General features: G+C 48.9%; 2 protein-coding genes across 4 annotated transcripts in view; one reads left to right on the forward strand and one right to left on the reverse strand.

Moving 5' to 3' along the window:
* Positions 1-1,364: 1,364 nt before the first annotated feature.
* On the reverse strand, positions 1,365-3,147 carry LOC116430590 (uncharacterized). Its single transcript, XM_031984965.2, has 2 exons — positions 2,776-3,147; positions 1,365-2,411 (listed from the first exon to the last, which is right to left on the reverse strand). The coding sequence occupies exons 1-2, from the start codon at positions 2,798-2,800 to the stop codon at positions 1,564-1,566; spliced, it is 873 nt and encodes a 290-aa protein (XP_031840825.1). The 5' UTR covers positions 2,801-3,147; the 3' UTR covers positions 1,365-1,563.
* A 2,183-nt stretch (positions 3,148-5,330) lies between these two features.
* bif (protein phosphatase 1-binding protein bifocal) overlaps positions 5,331-17,232 on the forward strand; it is a 39,159-nt gene continuing 27,257 nt past the window's right edge. For 2 of the 3 annotated variants that reach the window (XM_076372233.1, XM_031984951.2), the window contains exons 1-2: positions 5,331-5,484; positions 5,673-9,659. In XM_076372233.1, the coding sequence (XP_076228348.1) occupies positions 6,738-9,659 (2,922 nt within the window). In that variant the 5' untranslated portion in view covers positions 5,331-5,484; positions 5,673-6,737. The remainder of the gene's footprint in view (positions 5,485-5,672; positions 9,660-17,232) is intronic. The other variant, XM_031984950.2, reaches the window with a different exon arrangement.

Raw genomic sequence — 17,232 nt, forward strand, 5'->3', positions numbered from 1 at the left:
AACCAAGCTCGACATCGCCGTGACCAAACTCAATCGAACGGAGAGTCCCTTGCCTGGCGATTGCCTCGGCACACTGTCGAATTCAATTTTCATCCGCAACCGTTATATAATAAACTCTGCTATGTAGAAGATTTCTTCAGCGTCACGACAAAATTCATTGTTCAAAGGAAACTGTTACGATCACACGGAAAATTCTCTTTTCATCTGTTCTACTTCAAGAGACGACAGTATTCTGTTTTCGAGCGCATCGTGGATGCGTATTATCGGAAGGGAGTCATCTTGGGAACCGTTCTATAGACATCGGACTCGGCGGTTTCACTTTCCGCGGGATTTTTTCTCACGGTGTTTCGATTAATCGCATCACGAATTGAATAGCATTATACCGTGAATGCTAATTACACGAGATTATACGATTCACCGAGTCGATTGAATCCCGAGTCAACTTTCCCCACCGGCTGGCCTATCACTCTCGAGTCAGCTCGGCTACCGTTTCGAATTCTTCCTCTTTTTCCGTCGGATTTCTCTCGCCGGGGAGCAATAACAATTTGACATCGCTTACAAACGACGCGCCTTTACGTTAGTTTGCGATACACGTAAAACAATTTCGCTCCGATTATACTGCTATTATGTATCCGCTGAGAACCCTATAATAATTTATGATTCGCATCTGCATCAACGGTCCATAAATAAACCTGGGAGGGACAAGTAAAAAAAAAGGGCTTGATCTCTGTTAATCCGATAAGATAGAATAATGAAATTGCGTTTAAGGGTCATAAATCTCTGTCGAGCCGTCTCGCGATCTTTTGAAGGTGCAATATCAATGCGACGAAGCCCGGGGGAGGGCGATCTTTTGAATCGCCGCTTAATAAATTGAGTCATTAAGAGCACGAGGCGGAATACATAGCGAAAGTAATCCCCCGGACGTTGCGCGGCTACGATCGCCGTGCAACTTTTAACAATAAAACCAGAATCCGCCGTGTTTTTGCGCGGGTAACACGATGCACCGAGTGCACGTGTAACACGCGCAGTACACCACTTTGTATAATGGATTTCTGCTGGAGCCAATGTATCCTTAGACCCTGTGAATCGTATTCGTTCAGGATTTTAACGCCTACGATCTTTGTCCTTCATTTTATCTTCCAGTTTCATCTGTCACTGTTTATTTTACAGTACGCTCTCATCAAAAACTTTTCTTGTTTCTTAGCTCAACGGTCGAAAAAACAGGACTCTCGCGCGTCGGTGATTCACGGCGGCGTGAGCCATGGAGCTGGAAAGGTGGAGAGTGCTACCACCTGAACGTTGGAACCCGTAACTAACAACTGGAGAGCCGATCAAACAGAATGGAATTCTGTAGCGCACATCGACAAGAAGAGTACGTACATACAGGAACATTGTTCTTTATCCTGATCGGATGTTATAACATAAACAGAAAAGAAGCATTAAATTTATATAAATGTTTATATTATTATGTTACACTTTGTCACGAGTATTTATATAAAGTCACCGTCTTATTACTATTTGGTAAGAGTCATTCGAGTGTCAGTGTTTATAGAACATGCCCACTCACATGTTTAAATGCAAGTGCTGAGCAGCTGCAATGATCTGACACTTCTGCAGCTCCAGTTTTTGTTCCTTCAGCTTCAAGAGGCTCTTCTGCACCTCTAGCTCACTCTGCCGCATCGCCATCTCCTCTTTGTGCCTCTTCTCCTTGTTCTTCTCGGCGATCGCAAAATTTTTCGCTATCTCCTCCAGAAACCTGTCGAAAAGTGCCGTCAGCGGCCCGTTTGGATCCGTCTGTTCTCCCTTGTTATTCGCTAGGGTGTTAGACGTAGGTGCTGCTAGAGGATCGTCTTGCTTTTGCTGTTCAACTGTGTTAGTCTGATCTTCGCCGGTCGGTTTCGGCAGAATGAACGTGTACTTCGCTGATCCGCCAGCTGGTGAAGGAAATTCGCTTTCTTCTAGATACATGTGCCTCCTTTTTTCATTGAAGATTTCGTCCAACGCTCGTTTGTGCTCCCAGTGGCCGTAGTGTCTCATCCTACCAGGCTTCTTCAATCGTTCCCGGAACACCAGGTTCTTGTACTTACGTTCCAGCACCCGCCACTTGTTCTCGCACTTTTGGGGGCTGAAGTAAAATCCGTAATTCTGCATCTCCAATGAGATCATCTCGAACATCTCCCGCAGGCTCCTGATCTGCGTCGATTGGCCGACCATTGATCGGTACTTTTTATATTGACTGATCAGGCAAGTGGTCGCCTTGCTGGTCCACAAATTCAATGCACCAACATCTGCGCTCGACGGTATAGCTCCATTGTTTTCAAAACCGGGAAATCCGTTTTCGTGTTCCTCTTCCACGTAACACTGAAGCGTGGGTTCCACTTTGATCTCCATTTGACCGTCGACGTTGTCTCCTTTCAAACAATACTTGCGTTAAAACGATTCGATACTAGTCCTCTAACTTTATTATATTATCATTCAGTTTTAAACAGAATTACGTAAAAATGCAAGGAACGTTCTCTTTTTTTGCCTTGCTTTTTTAGTGATACGATGGTGTAGATTACATTTGGCCAAGAAACGGCACAAGGAGTATTTGATTTTCCCGCGCAAAACAACGGGTACGCCGAGTACAGGCGCATAAAGCGGTTCTAACATCCGTGCGGCTTTCGGTGCGACGACGATTCGAGTTCCAGCCTCGTTGATCGAAGCGTTAACGAACGTTGCATGGAGCACGAAACGCGATACAGCCACGGACCGTTTAAGAACAGTTCCCCTTACCTTTCTGCTCTGTATGATCGGCCATGTTAGCGTGCCCTCGTAACGTAACCTCCGTTCCAATCTCCGAGAGAAGTCCGGCACGAGTGCCAATCTCGGTCGCGGCACGGTCTCGCAGGGGGCCGAAAAACCAATGGAAACTAGTTCCAAACCGGTTTCATCCTGGAACTGGTTCCGTACGCGTCGAGAACTGGCGGCCATATTAACCTCGTGTGCCTCATGGACACTAAAGATACGTTAAGCCAGGTTCACACCTGACGGACACGAACGAACGGACAAGTCTGGACCGCGTCGCGGTCACGAACGAGACTTAACGCGAATCGGAGCTTGATAAACGCATTTCCACGAGTTTGTAGAAACCTTCTCAAATCTAAACTTTCGAAAAACATAGGAAACGTTTGAAACGATAAATAATGATTTAATGGCAATGACTTTTTATCTTCTATAACTTACTATAAACAAAATAAGAGAAAAGGAAATTGAAGAAACTAAAAGACAACGCGTTCTTAAATGAAACGGCAATGTTAAATTGGAACAATCGATTATTATTATATATAATAATTTACTATATATCATGGATGACTACCACAGCAATGACCTTGTTGAACAAGACTTTAACACCACGACAGGAGAAAATACAGCGCACCGCGCATTCCTGCTCATACACAAACATCAACTGTCAGCTTCCTACCTTCGATAAACATGAACACGATAAGAAACGTCTCCCCGAATCGTTGCCTGAATGTATCTCTCGTCCGCGATGATAAATTCCGTCCCCTATGCGCCAGATAATAGAGACGTAATCGTTTCCACGGTACAGTTCGCGACTGGCGTGCATCCCGGGTAATTGACAATGTCGAGCGCGCATCGGATCACGATTTATGTTAATGTCGAGGATAATGAACCGGCATTGCGCAACCGGCGGACCACTTTCAGGCGATTTCGAGTCGGGTCTTACGGGACGTGAAAAATGTTTAAGGTGGCCATTCCAGATTTGTCGATAACACGAGTATATTGCATTGCTTGTTAGATCATGCCAGACTAGTTGCATAAGTCGCGTGCGGTTCCATTTAACGATTCGTAGGCATTTCTGTGATTCGACTGACTTTACGTCGGCCCGGCCGCGTGTTTTTCGCGTTAATAAACTGCTCGTTACACGAGTTACTTCCTTTATGCTCGTAGCGTGAAATATGGCTCGCGTCATAATTCGTAGCCAATTTAAGGCTCGCAATTTGTTGAATCGCGTAGGTATGCGCGCGCTGATGTACAATGTGTGCTTCTTTACGCGGACTCGCGAGCGCGATTACAATTCAGTGGCGTCGAACCCGCGAAGACTCGGAATTGCATAGAATCAATCCTTTCACCGTGTTTCACGGTAATTATCAACGGTCATAGATCGTTCACTGATACGAGGACTGTGGTCGATATACTGGCGAACGATCCGGCATCAATGTTAGCGTTACGCGATCTCGAAAAGGCATTGATCTCAATACGGAGACTGCTCGATGATTTACTTTCCCTTCAAGAAGACGGGAAAGGCGCAGTATTCGAAGTCTCGGGCCATAATCGTTTTGATTGTTTCTCAGCGAGGATCTTATCTGCTCCAGATAGTCAATTAAATATTTACTCTGATAATGCGTTTAACGAAACGGCGATGCTGGCAATGAATTGTTGCGATCGGCCACACGCTATTCTTTTGTTCTACTCAGTGTCAAAGTTGCCTCGAATATTCGCACGCTCCGACAGCGACGTCGACACCGGAAGCCAACTATTTCGTATGGCTACTGGGGCAGCGCGTCGTCTCGCACTACGCGATAAAATAATAACGCTTATACAGTGCGATTTCTTGTAAAGCACGCGAAGAATAAACGTTCCGAGCGTGATTCCGATCGTCACGGACCACGGGGAAATGCTTCGAGCGCTCGGGATTCCTCGTTTTGGGTCATCGTTCGTTATGATTCTCGGATCCGTCCTGTTTTTCCCGTATACTCGTTATTATCGTCCACCGGATGCGCTTCCCCCTTTCGCTCAAAAGCATGGTCGACACGTGTTACGTTTTTTTGTTTGCCCAGTCCGCGTGGGCCATTAAGCGTACAAGGACGCGACAATTGTGTTCGATTCGATGAAAGATCGGAGCGTTTTTGCGGCGAAAGCTGTTTTCTGCTTCGACCAATCGTTCAGCTCGTTAACCTGCTAATTTTTTTGGCCACAAGCGATCGTACCGACACGATTGAAGCAAAAAAAGTGTTGAAGTCATTTACCCAGTTGTACGCGTACATTATAATCCAATTTACACTACAAGGATACCACAATAGAAACAAATTCCAACGGATAAATGAAAAAACGTAAAAGGTAATCACAGACGGAGCCACATACCCTCCTATAAGGGAGTAAGGATAAAAGATGGCACCCTTCGTGTTTCGTATTTCCCGCCTGAGGGGAATCGAGGCCCTAGTCGCGATATACCCCCGTAACCCCGAACGAGCGATTTCGATAGGATGTCGCGTCATTCGATAGGAGCGATGTCGGTCGAGAGCGTGACGTCATGTTGGGGTGGTGGAGCGAGAGTAGTCGCGAAGGAAAAGGCTAGGGGGCTAGACGAAGGACGGGGCTGTTGGTTAAAAGAGAAGGGAGCAGTAGCTTAGAGAAGAGAAGGGAGGAGAGTGGAGAATCAGCGACTGGTCATGGTGTGCGTGAAACGTGAGGGGGCTGGTCAGTACTGTGCCGCGATGTCCTTATACCCCGGGCACTTTCGCATCCAACCCAACATGCCCCTACTCTTTCACCCGCTACATCATAGCGCTAAAAAATCCTGCCAACCCATTTCCTCTGTGTCTAATACAGTCGTTCCTATTTCTATTAATCCCAGAATCGTTTAAAAAGCTCAACAATTTTCGTAGATCCTCGACACAACACCTGAAATGCCTGACGAAAGGCACAGCCCTGAGGCTGGTGCATAGAAGTCGAGCGGAGCGGATCCAAGCCGGTAGGGAGAGAGGCGATATCTCTGTCGAGCAGACAGGCAGCAGGCAGGCAGGCAGGCTGTTAGGCAGGGGCAGGAGCGGAGTGCGAGTGAACGAGCGAGGACGGCCCCGTCGTGCGCTCGCCTTTCGTCGCCGATTTGTGTGGGTGCGTGTGGCGGGTGCGTGCGTGAGTGCGTGCACACTGGTAGGTACTTTCGATTTCCAGCGACCGACGGGGTCCGCCGTTCGGTTCGCCGGCCAGGGGACGACAGGACGGCTCTCGGCCCTAGGAAGCGTACGGACGACGATCTGCCTAACCATGGAGTGAAATAGTAGCCGGGTAGTCCAACGTAGTTTACCCGGAGAGTCCTGTCAGTTCAGTGCTTGTAAACGGTGTGTATGTGCGAATGCGTGTGCATCACTCGGCGGAACAGGTGCCATCCTCGATTCACTTTTTCGATCGTACGCACAGGTCTCGTTTGACCAGTCTCCTCCGAGCGACGAGAGAGGCTTATCGATCCGCGGACCGAAACCGGCGATCTCTCTCCGTCGGAGTGTTCACCGAGCCACCCAGTAGCCACGGCTCAACGGACAGGACTGTCCCCGGCGAGAAGAATGGAATAATAACACGCGTGTGCTCGTTGTCAACGGCCAGCCGGAAACGCGTGTTGTCGCGTATGTATATACATGTGTCGCAGGCATCGTCTTATCGACGATCGGTCGGCGGCCGCCGTTCACGTCCATAGTGTCCACGGGAGGTGTTCTCTCGTGATCGAGCGCGATGCCCGTGCGTCGTCTCTAAGGGAAAGATAAACGTTGCCAGTAGCGAATTCATAGGCTGCCAGACAGGTAGAGGGACAGAGAAAGAGAAAAGACGAAGGGAGTCGGAAAGCGAGCGAGAGAATCGCTAAGAGAGGGGGACGGAGAGAGAAAGACAGAGTGAGAGAGTTGTTCGTGGAGAATCGGCCGCGCGTTTGCGAACGCGCCCATCGCGCGTCCAACATGGCTACCGCGAGCAACGCGACGACGGGCAGCGCCGGTGAATCGAGCGGCAACAATGTCGCCGTGCCACAGTGGAAAAGGGACTTGATACAACGGCGCAGACAGCAGAACAAGGTTCTCGCGAGCAACGGTGCGAGCGTGAAGTTATGTTCAGCTGTGATCGGCTCGTCCGCGACGCCGGAACCCGCCGCTGACCCGTTGTTGTACAGTCAAGAGCAGTGTGTAGCCGGCAACGTGTCGTCGGCGAGATCGCGCGCTAACACCGGCGAAGAGAACGCTGTCAACGGCCATCCCAGTGTCTCGTCTGCTAACGTAGCAAGCGTTGCTGGCAGCGGCGGTGGTAGCGCCGCTGCCGGTGTCGTTGTATCGTCTTCGCCGTTTCTATGTAGAGGAACAGCCGGTGGCGCCACCGTCGCCACCGGAACGACCGCCGCTAACAGCCAAGCGGCAGCAGTCGCGTGCAACATGCGTCTCGAGGCGGATCTGTCGCTCTGCTCCGACTCGGAGGACGTCGCGAACGGCCCGCTGAGCAAGTCGTCGACGGACACGGAACGAAAATCGGAACACGGTGACGGGTCCGAGAACGAGGACGCTGCCAAATTACCCGGTGAGCAAGCGAACAACTCCGGCTGCGAGGAACGCCGCGGAGGATCCACCTGTAGGACCAGTGGCAACAACAAATCGGAGAGGGACGTTTTGGCCGAGTTGTCACGTTCCAAAGCGGAAATGGCGAGAAATCGGGCGGCCAGCGACGACGGGGAGAGCGACAGCTCAGAGGAGCTGCAGTATGGGCCAGGTATCGTGAACAAGTTGAAGAGCAAATACCTAAATCTTGCTCTCAGGGAGATGAACAAGACCCGGGTGACGGTGCAACGGTTCCGGCGAGCAGCCAGCCTCGAGGATCTGCTCGACTGCGACGACGAGCCTGGCGAGAAGACCGTGAGAAAGTACGCGAAGAGGACGAACGCGGCCGGGACCAATGCGAAAACCGAGAGATATAGGAATGCGTCGCGCGGTAATGAATCGATGAAACGGGCTAGAAGCGTGGAGACGCTGATGAGGTATAATGGAACTGAGGACATAAATAATAGCCATGGCCGGGTGGGACAGACGAACGGTTTGAAGCCGGATCCCGTCAACGATCATATTATTCTGATAGATAGGTCCACCGTGAAGATCGAGAGTCGGCTGACCGAGTTGGACAGGCCCAAAGCAGTCAACAAGCCGAAGAGGATCAAGCCGCTCCTGGCGGAGACGGAAAGACCACCGCCGGATCTAGTCAAGACTACTATGAGGATCTTCGAAGGGTCCGCGAAGAAGCTGAGACCTAAAGGCGAGGTCGCGGCGAAGGTGGCTACTTTTAAAACAATCAACGACACCTTCAAAGCGCAATCGCAGAAGAAGGTCGTAGCGAAACCACCGGTGCAACCGAAACCTTTCGTGAACGGTAACTCGAGGCTGATGCCCGGCTCGCCGAAAAAGATAGTTCTGCCTCAGAAGCCCACTGCTGAGCTGATCGAAACCCAGAAGGGTCAGGAGGAGTACCACATCGACGGCGTGATCACGGAGCCCATCGTGCAGTCGGTGTCTTCCGTGGTCAGCAAGTTCCAGCAGATTGAGAAGTCGCATTCCCCGTCCCCATCGCCCGAGCCGTCTTTCAAGTTAAAGTTCTCGCCTGCTCCTAGTCCGGAGCCCCAACAGAACAAACTAAAATCCTCCTTGGAAATAAGCGTCAAGTCCCCGCCCGTGACGCCCGTCCTATCTCCCAGAATCGCGTCGCCAAGGTTGCAGAGTCCTTCCTCTCCCATGAAGGACATATTCAGGCAAAGTTCACCACTCCTCCTCAGTCCATCCTCGCCGATAAAGGACACGCCTAAACAGACGTCCAGTCCGATTCAAAAGCTACCGCCAAGTCCCAGCAGGGAGCTGCTGAGACAGATGTCCGCATCGGAAACCATGAAGGTCCCGCGACCGCAGGAGGACGCGTTGTTGAACTGCAGCGCAGATCACCCGAGACAACAGATTCCGGAGAGGATACACAGTCCAACCGAGAAAGAAAAACAGGATGAACCAAAAGTGCTGATAGAGGACACCGTGTTTAGCGACGAGGACGCCGAGGAAGTGGTCGACGCGCCAAAGACTATCTCGAAGACGGCATTGGAGAACATCGCGAAGACCGGTGTAACGATGCAATTTAGCTTCAGCGATAAACCAACAGCGAACAAGAGCTACCTGCCCGGGTACACGCAGAACGGGCAGAAGCCAGGTGATGAGCAGGCGGACGCTCGCAACGAGAAGTCGTCGGAATCCAGGGGCAAGCCGTTTTTCACCGGGAACGCTTCCGCGAACGCTGTAACGGACCAGGAGGCGGTCTCCAGGCTGCAGGAGAGGCTGGAACCGGACAAGTGCGATAGAAAGATCGAGGACACTAAGGAAGACGCGGACGTGGAGGGGGACGCGAGGGGGAACGTCGATGGCAAGCCGATCGGAGCGATCTGCAGCCTAGGTCTGATCAAAAACATCACCACCGCTTCCTACCCGCAAACCAACGAGTCGAAAACGATAAGATGCCAAAAGACGGCAGAGTCCCCGCCACAAAAGCAAATCGGCATCATCAGACCGTTGGTCTCCACGAAGACACAGCATCCGCAGCAAAACCTGAGCAACCGGGAACTGGAGAAGAATCTGATCAATCGGGTGAAAAGCATAGAACAGCCGACCAAGGTTGTGGTCAGCCTGAAGAGTGCCGATGAGATTCAGCCAGCAAAGAAGTCCGGGTCAGGCAGCGGTGGCCTGTGGGAGACCAAGCCGTGGAACCAGCAGAACAACACGATGGTGTTCAATTTCAGTAACCGGAAGGACGTGCCCGACTACATCGAGAACGACGGATTGATCATCAAGAGGAAGCGGGAGAAGCCGAAGGTGAGTCACCGACCGAATCTAATCGTAGCGATTTTCGATCTTATCGTACCGCTGGTATATTTGTCGGTTATGATACCGTGGATTTTCTACGACATAATTCGAACGTGTATTACGTTCGTCGTTTCTCTTTGATTTAAACCGATACCTTGCTTCAACCACGTTAACAAACCTGTGACTGTCGCAAAGCTGATCTTCTGTCGTTTCGTTCTTCGCTTAGGTGATTCCACAATAGTATAGTTTGGAACTATTACATGATTTCGAATAGAATGTTGAAAATATTATCGATCTACGGGGGCCGAAGATTTTTATCGATTCAATCAAATCAATTTTGATCGAGCTGGAAACTAGAAAGGGAACTCACGATTCGGCCAGGCGGAATTCGCGAATCGATATAGTTCAATAGGGGTCTGGCACGAAGCTACTTTCTTTTCGTACGTATGCATAATTCAAGCACATTTCACTTTCTTTAATATCGTGTCAGGACAAAAGCGTCGTTACTGCCTTGGTTGGTACGTGCGTGTCGGGCATCGCGCGCGCGCGCGTGGTCCGGTCACACGCAGAATTTCAAGCGAGGTCCGAGCATTCGAGGCACGCGGTCCCGTTCGCTCGACATCGTGCACGACATTTATTTGTTTGCCATTCCGCCGTCGAGTCCGCCTGTCGCGTTTAAACGCTCGTAAACTTGCTGGAACAGCTGATGGGACCCGCCCATGTCGCGGAAGCGATCCCTGCACGCGCGATGGGCACGCTTTAATTTGTCAATCGAATCGAACACCGATAAAAGAACAGTTATGGAAACGGTGCACTGGTACATAAACCTCAGGAATTTACTTGAAATCAGGATATGATAGAACGTTAATAGATAATGATAACTTTAGTACTATCAAGTCGCAAACATGCTGCAATCTATATATATCTGTATAAGGTTATATAAAAAATGAGCGACGATATTATCTTCATCTCCTCCCGTTTCAAACGAAAATGGAACCAGAATTAGTCGAAGAAGATGAATGAATACAGACACCCCGTCTCGTCTTCAAATAACATAAACTAAGGGGTTCTACCCTGCTTCGACGATCTTGTAGGAACGTTCAATCGGTTCGCAAGTTCACGGTGAAACGAGGCGAGACGGAGCACGTCCCGACGCTCCGCGAAAAAACTTCAGTGGATCGGGATCGGCAAATTGAATTGTGGTGAGCCGTACTTTCTCGCGTTAGATAACCCGGAACTCGCGTGATCCGTTCGAATGCGGGTCCGCAGGACGATTACCCTAGTCCCCCGTCATCCGTCTCCGATCATCGTTCACGAAATCGCCCCTGCCTCGTATAATGGCCGTAACGAGGCCTCCCTCGAATCGTTCGCCGGAAAAAAACTCAGAAGAGAGGAAGAATAGCCTCGATAACAGGCGACCGTTTAACGAACCGGAAACTGGAGCATGCATTGAGACCGCGCAATCCTTGACGAACCGCACGAAACAGGAACAATGACTAAGCAACGGGCCTCCGCACTCTGGTAGACACGATTGACCTACCTCTGATCGATCGCCGCGAAAGGATCGGTTGTCCTTGGACCCAACGAAACGATCGACACACCGAAACACACGATTTTTCGACCGGATCCACGGTTACGTAACTTGGTATTACAAAATCGATGGAAAAAGAATTCCTGTTGGCAACCGGAGAATTGTTCCGCGAAGGAAAAGTAAAAGGCGATCGAACGACAGCGCTAATCGGCTTCGCTGAGGATTAGGACCCGGCTCTTCGACTTCTCAGCGAAATGTCACGGCGACCGTTTCGAATCCCAAAGATGTTCGTGTCCGTGAAGCCCCAGTCAGTCCCGAAAACAATTGAATTAGTTCGAGGACGAAATCACTGCGGATCGACACTTCGAAATCGCATTTCCTCGCGATCATTTTCCGCCTGATTACCCTTCTTATAATTTTCTCATACCATTATATTGTCCCAAAAGTTTCGTTCGTTTTATTGGTATCAGATGAATACACGATATTCTATGTTCTACGTTACGTCATTCAGTATGATTCCTTCGTCTTACAGAACGTCTAGTAATTCCAGCTTGACGAAACTTCTCGCATACTCAAAGCTGCGAAAGAAGCTTACAGAACAACGTAACACAGTCACCCAGCTCTAAAAAGATAAAATAACTCGAAACAAGCTAATTCGACGTGGGAGACACGTTCCGCGTATCGAATCGCTTGTCTAGTAGCGATAGACCCGCAGCAGCGCGCGATGCGGTTTCCGAGGCCTGCCGACTGCATCTCCGCCTTTACGCCGGTAATTAAACGGAGATTAAGCGGCCTTAGATCCCGCGATAACGAAGTTGCATAGGCGCGCGCCGGGTATCTGGTTACGCAATTAAATGGACCGCGGCGGACGACGATAATCGATTAAAAGGTTGCCTCGTTTTCGCCGTCCCACGCGATCGACCGTATTCCCCGGATAACGGGAGAAGAAAAATGAGAGGGTGAAAAAGAGAGAGAGAAGCGCGTAAGCGCGCCTGTCGACACCGAAGCGCGCGCGCCGCGTTCGAGAGATGCACACGGATTATCCCCGAGACGCGATCGTATCGCGCGCAACCGTCCGTCGCGTTAATTAACCTTCGACGACCTCGTAATAATTACGCAATCTCGAGCGTTGCACCCGGCCGGCCGACCGACCGTTCGCCGTAGAATGTGAGTTCCGATGCAGTGCGATTATCGCTAGTCTCTCGACCGAACGTCATAATTGGTCTAATTAATCCGCGAGAGTATTCGATTGAGATAGGAACTCTGCCGCGGCGGAACGAGCCGGGACTAGCCGCGAGCCACCAGTCGCCTCGGACTTGTACGCGTGGCGGAAAACTGGAATTGCTTCGAATAGGATTCTTGAATTCCCGTTCGAAGAATTCGAATCTTGAGAAAATGGAGTGTCTGTTATACGAATTGAGGGCAACATTTTTTGGAATGTTCCTTGTCTGTAATGATGTGTAACGAAAGGTACGACAATATTCAAAACCGTTTGTGATTCTTGCTTGAGAACACCGACGTTCACGTTACGAATGATTCTTTATTTGTATTCACACCTTGCTTGTGTAAATTTCAAGAGTTTCGAGTGGCAAAAAGATTGTAGCTTGAAATTCTAAAAGCTAGATACAGTTTCGAGTTTCGAGAGAATCCGAGAGTTCAACGTTCCAAGTCACCCATCTCGATTTTGAAAACTTCAGTAGCGAAACTTTCGAAGCGATTCGAAATTCGACAGTCTCGGAATCAACCGGTCTCTTCGAAATTGGGAATCGAGCACCAATCGCTAATCAAGGATCCCTTCACCGCGCCGCCGATGCGCCCGCGGAATTAGGCCGCGGAACGATACTCTCTCGGCTCCCGAACGCTGTCTTCTCTTCTTCGCCAACGTTTTTTCTGGCTGTGAAGGGAAAAAGAGAAAATGTTTTGTCCACCGGTCGGTCGATTCGACTGTGACCGATCGGATCGCGAGGCTCGCGTTCACGAGTCTACGGTCCGCGGGTTTCCGTGTCGTTCACGCTCGCGGAGTTTCTTTCCTCGTTCGCCCGTCTGTCTCGGGACCGAAGAACAAGAGGCTCGGACTGGCGGGATGATTTAAGACGCGACAGAGAGAGGAGAGGGGAAAAAGCGGGAAACGAAATAAAATTCCTGAGGCTTCCCTTGCGGAATTCCTGGCGGTAGCCGACTGAAACGTTCCCCGTTTCGTAATGGACGCGGAAAGAAATTAATTGCGGCGTTGGCCGCTCGTGAGCGCGCGCGCGTTCAGCACTGATACGCATTACGTCGATCGAAAGCGTTCGTTGGACGTGGTCCTCTGACGCATACGTAATTAAGGAGCTGAGTAGTGGAAGAATGCGAGGTTTGTGCAATTGCGACGATGAAAGTTTAATGATAAAGGGTATAGTTGCACGAGGAATTTTTTAATTGAAACGTTTGATTATGGATCGGATTGGACAAGTAATGTAAAAATAAATATGCGTCAGCGCGCGAAGATCAGATTTCGGATAAATATTTCCGATTATTCTTACACGAATTGAGAAACTCAAACAATCATTCGATGTAGGCGAATAGAACTAGTTCTCGGCGTAGCCTAGAAAGAAACGTTCTAGGCGCCAAGTAGTCGTTCTCGCTGGTAAATATTTTCAATTCTGCGTCCTGTGGAACGCATACCCTTGTATACATATTTAAATGGTACAGTAACGGTGAAATCTTTCACAATCTTTTGAAAGTTTATCGCCGGGTGAAAGCAGAAATTACGTGGCGTCCCGACGCGTCTTAATTGTGCCGCGGAAACGTCGAAAATCGAGAGGTATCCGTGCTCGGCGTCGTCGCCACCGTTGATTTCTTTCTCGTCCTCGAAACGGGATTGGAGAATTCCATCGCTGTTGATAATCGTCTAGAAACGGCGGCGGTCACAACTAGTCCCTCTGAATGGTAGCAACGAGAATGCTGTTTACATATATTAAAATTATTTTTCGTAAACGCCAATTATCACTAACCTACAATGGAAACTAACCTGATTACAATAACTACTTACTATTAATTACAAGTAGCAACATGCGATCAAATCGTAACATTCCAATCGCCAGTCTCAATATGTCACTAGTAACATGCACATCTCAATGCAGCTATTACGATTATGTACTACCTTTCATAAATGTTAATCGCCACGTCTACAATTCAAATTGAAATTTTCACACTGACTTCTTACCATTAATTACGGCTAGTAACTCGTGGTCGTATCAGAAGCATTTCAATCATCAGTCTCGATACGTAATCACTAGACTGCAGATCCCTGTGCAATTATTGCACTTAAAAAAAAAACGCAAGAAACTGTGAATTTGCATAAATACCCATGCTCTAGTAATTAGATTACATTTTCCTTTCTCGATTCTATTTTTCTAGTCGCGCTTACTGTGTCAGCAAGTCGTACGGCGTATCCTCTCGTGTCCACGCGAGGACGCGAATACCGGAAGCGAGCCCTCGCGCCGGCCACGGGCGATTGTGCGGCGCATTGCATAAAAGTTAAACGCGTTTCTTCGCTTTCCGTGTTATTACTGTTATCACGGATTCACTCCGTAACGAATGCCCGCGTCGCTGATGTAACCTCGGGTCCGCGTAACCGGCGGACGGCACAGCGTGCGCTCCTCCTTCGTCCTGAAACGGCCGATGCCCCGTCTCCGCCTTTTCTATCTTTCTCCCCGGAGCATCTCGGCTTTTCTGGTGGTTTCGAGCGATACCTCACGCGTGGAAATAATAAAATCACGTGACGAACGCCTGCCTGGCAATTCTTTTTATCCCGTTAACGCTTTGCGGTCGTACGCCGAGGAAGACTCGACATTCAATTTTATTCCAATGGTTAAATATTTTTCTCATGTCTACTATAATTTATTGATATCGCAGTTCAATCATGTCAAAATTAAACTTTAGTCCACGTTCATCGTTTTCGCTGAGAAATGTTCGTCGTAGATGAATTCAAGTGGGAACAAACTAGCAATAGAAATCAACGGAAAGACATACAATAAAGATAATTGATAAATTTGTGTATGATAATCCTACAAATCCCAATATTTCTGAATGTAGATAGTAACTTTAATCCGTTTATCTCTGAAAGCACCAGTTTTCTTATTGCACTTGAAAAACTACTGCGTATCTATTGAAAAAAGCTAATCAACGAACAAAATCTCTCGCGATAGTTCTCCGTCTCTCCAAACATCCGACCAACGAACATTTATCTCCATTCCCATTTCTTACGAAACAAAGATTGCCAGCGTTATCGATGGAAACACGGTCGAAGAAGCGAGATTCTGGTACGTGAGATAGCGAGCGTTGTTACATTGTCAAGGGAACGGAGCAACGGTCGGTAATATACGTATCGATTCTCATTGTATTCCAATATGCGTCGTCGATCGTGTACCGAGAAACGTACTGACTGTCACGGAAGAATCAACAGCCAGCTGCTCGGTTCACGTGCAAATATGCGTTCTTCGGCTAGGAAGCCTGCGGACTAGTTTAGGGTAGGGTCCGATGAGTCAGATGTCTGTTTATCGATTAGCAATGAAGAGCCGACAAGACAACGCGACAATATTGGATATCGGCGATGCGTCACGGGTCGTTTCGTCGCGAACCGTCTATTCTCTTCGCTGAAAACGTCCCGATGAGAAGCTTTTTCCGTGCTGATCGCGTATTTGGAGGAGAAAGGAAGGCGAAGAACCACTGTTCCCTCGTTCGGTTAACAGGTTCGCCGCGTTACAGGCACGAGTAATCGAGTTTGTGCCTCGGGAAGGTATCCTTGACCTTCTTTTGCTCGATAACTATTACCGCGATTCGTGTTCCGTTCGCGATCCCGGCTGCGTACAAACTGTTCCACAATCCTCCGTTGCATTCCTTTGGATGCAGGTGGAACTCGAGAGACTAGGCACTTCGCGGGCTTTGTCTTTTCGTTCTGCAAACGGTTCACTGTAAACAAACGGGAATCTTATCACGTCTTCACGATAATCGATAATCTCGCTGGCGGATCTGCGCGGCCTCCAAATCGTTATTGCTATTATCGTATTGTCTTTGTCTTCACTTTTAAAGTGAACGCTATAAATACTGGGATTAGTTTAGGATAATAACATAAGTGTGGTTCAGAATTTGCATGTAAATTGCACCCGTCGATTACGATTGCTTTCGCATCTCTTTGCTCGGAGAGAAATAAAAAGACTCAAACGGTTCAAAGAAATAATAGGAGGGATAACTCCTTAGAACAAACCTATCGCAGAACTTTCTCAATCGATTCTTCTTTGATCTCCTTTTTATCTATCGCTAAATTCCTGTTCCGTCGAACAACTTCGATATTTATAATTGAAAGCAAATTTCAATACAATCGAAAAAAAATTTAATGAGCCATTTATCTCTCGCTCCGATATATTCGCCAGTTATCTCGGTTCTTAGATGAAGACGTCTGGTAACTCGCGGAAGAGAAAATCGAATATAATCGTGGTCCCTCCGGATTGGCTCGCGCGGTCACGGGAGGTCGTCGCTGCTTGGCCGAAGAAGGGATAGTCTGCCGAGGGTACTCGATAGCCGATCAGCCGGCGAGCGAAAGAAACTGCATTCGCGTATCGTGGCCTGGGCCGGTGACATTCCATAAGACGCCATGGGAATTCTCGTATATGGCCGTCCTAGAGCGACGCGACACGACCGCAGAGGGACGGCTAAAGCTGCCGGAGGACCCGTTATCGGCTCCCAAGCCGGCTCATTCCTCGCGTCGGCCTTCTAAGGAGCATCTAACGATCGCGTCGTGTCGCAACCGCTACGGTTTTTGGTATGTAGGCCGCTGCGACAATGGCGTCCCTTTTCCAAGCTGATCATCTTCTCTTCTCTCCCTATTGACGGGAATAATTGAATCCTCCCCTTGAGAAACGTTCGAATTCGACCGAGGACAGTATCCAACAAATCTTCTGAATAGAATCTTGGAAGAGTTCAACTGAATTATTATCGAGTTTCTAAATATATTGTATCTACATCACAACTTTGAACAATGATAATTTAGTATGGGGCTGTGTCGTTATG

The sequence above is a fragment of the Nomia melanderi genome, chromosome 11 (assembly GCF_051020985.1).
Source record: "Nomia melanderi isolate GNS246 chromosome 11, iyNomMela1, whole genome shotgun sequence".
Lineage (NCBI taxonomy): Eukaryota > Metazoa > Arthropoda > Insecta > Hymenoptera > Halictidae > Nomia > Nomia melanderi.

Bases quoted from the DNA above. Each gene is read 5' to 3' on its own strand.
- LOC116430590 (XM_031984965.2), bottom strand. From the start codon at position 2,800: ATGGCCGATCATACAGAGCAGAAAG. The intron at 2,412-2,775 runs GTAAGGGGAACT...ATTGTTTGAAAG, and splicing joins CGATCATACAGAGCAGAAAG to GAGACAACGTCGACGGTCAA.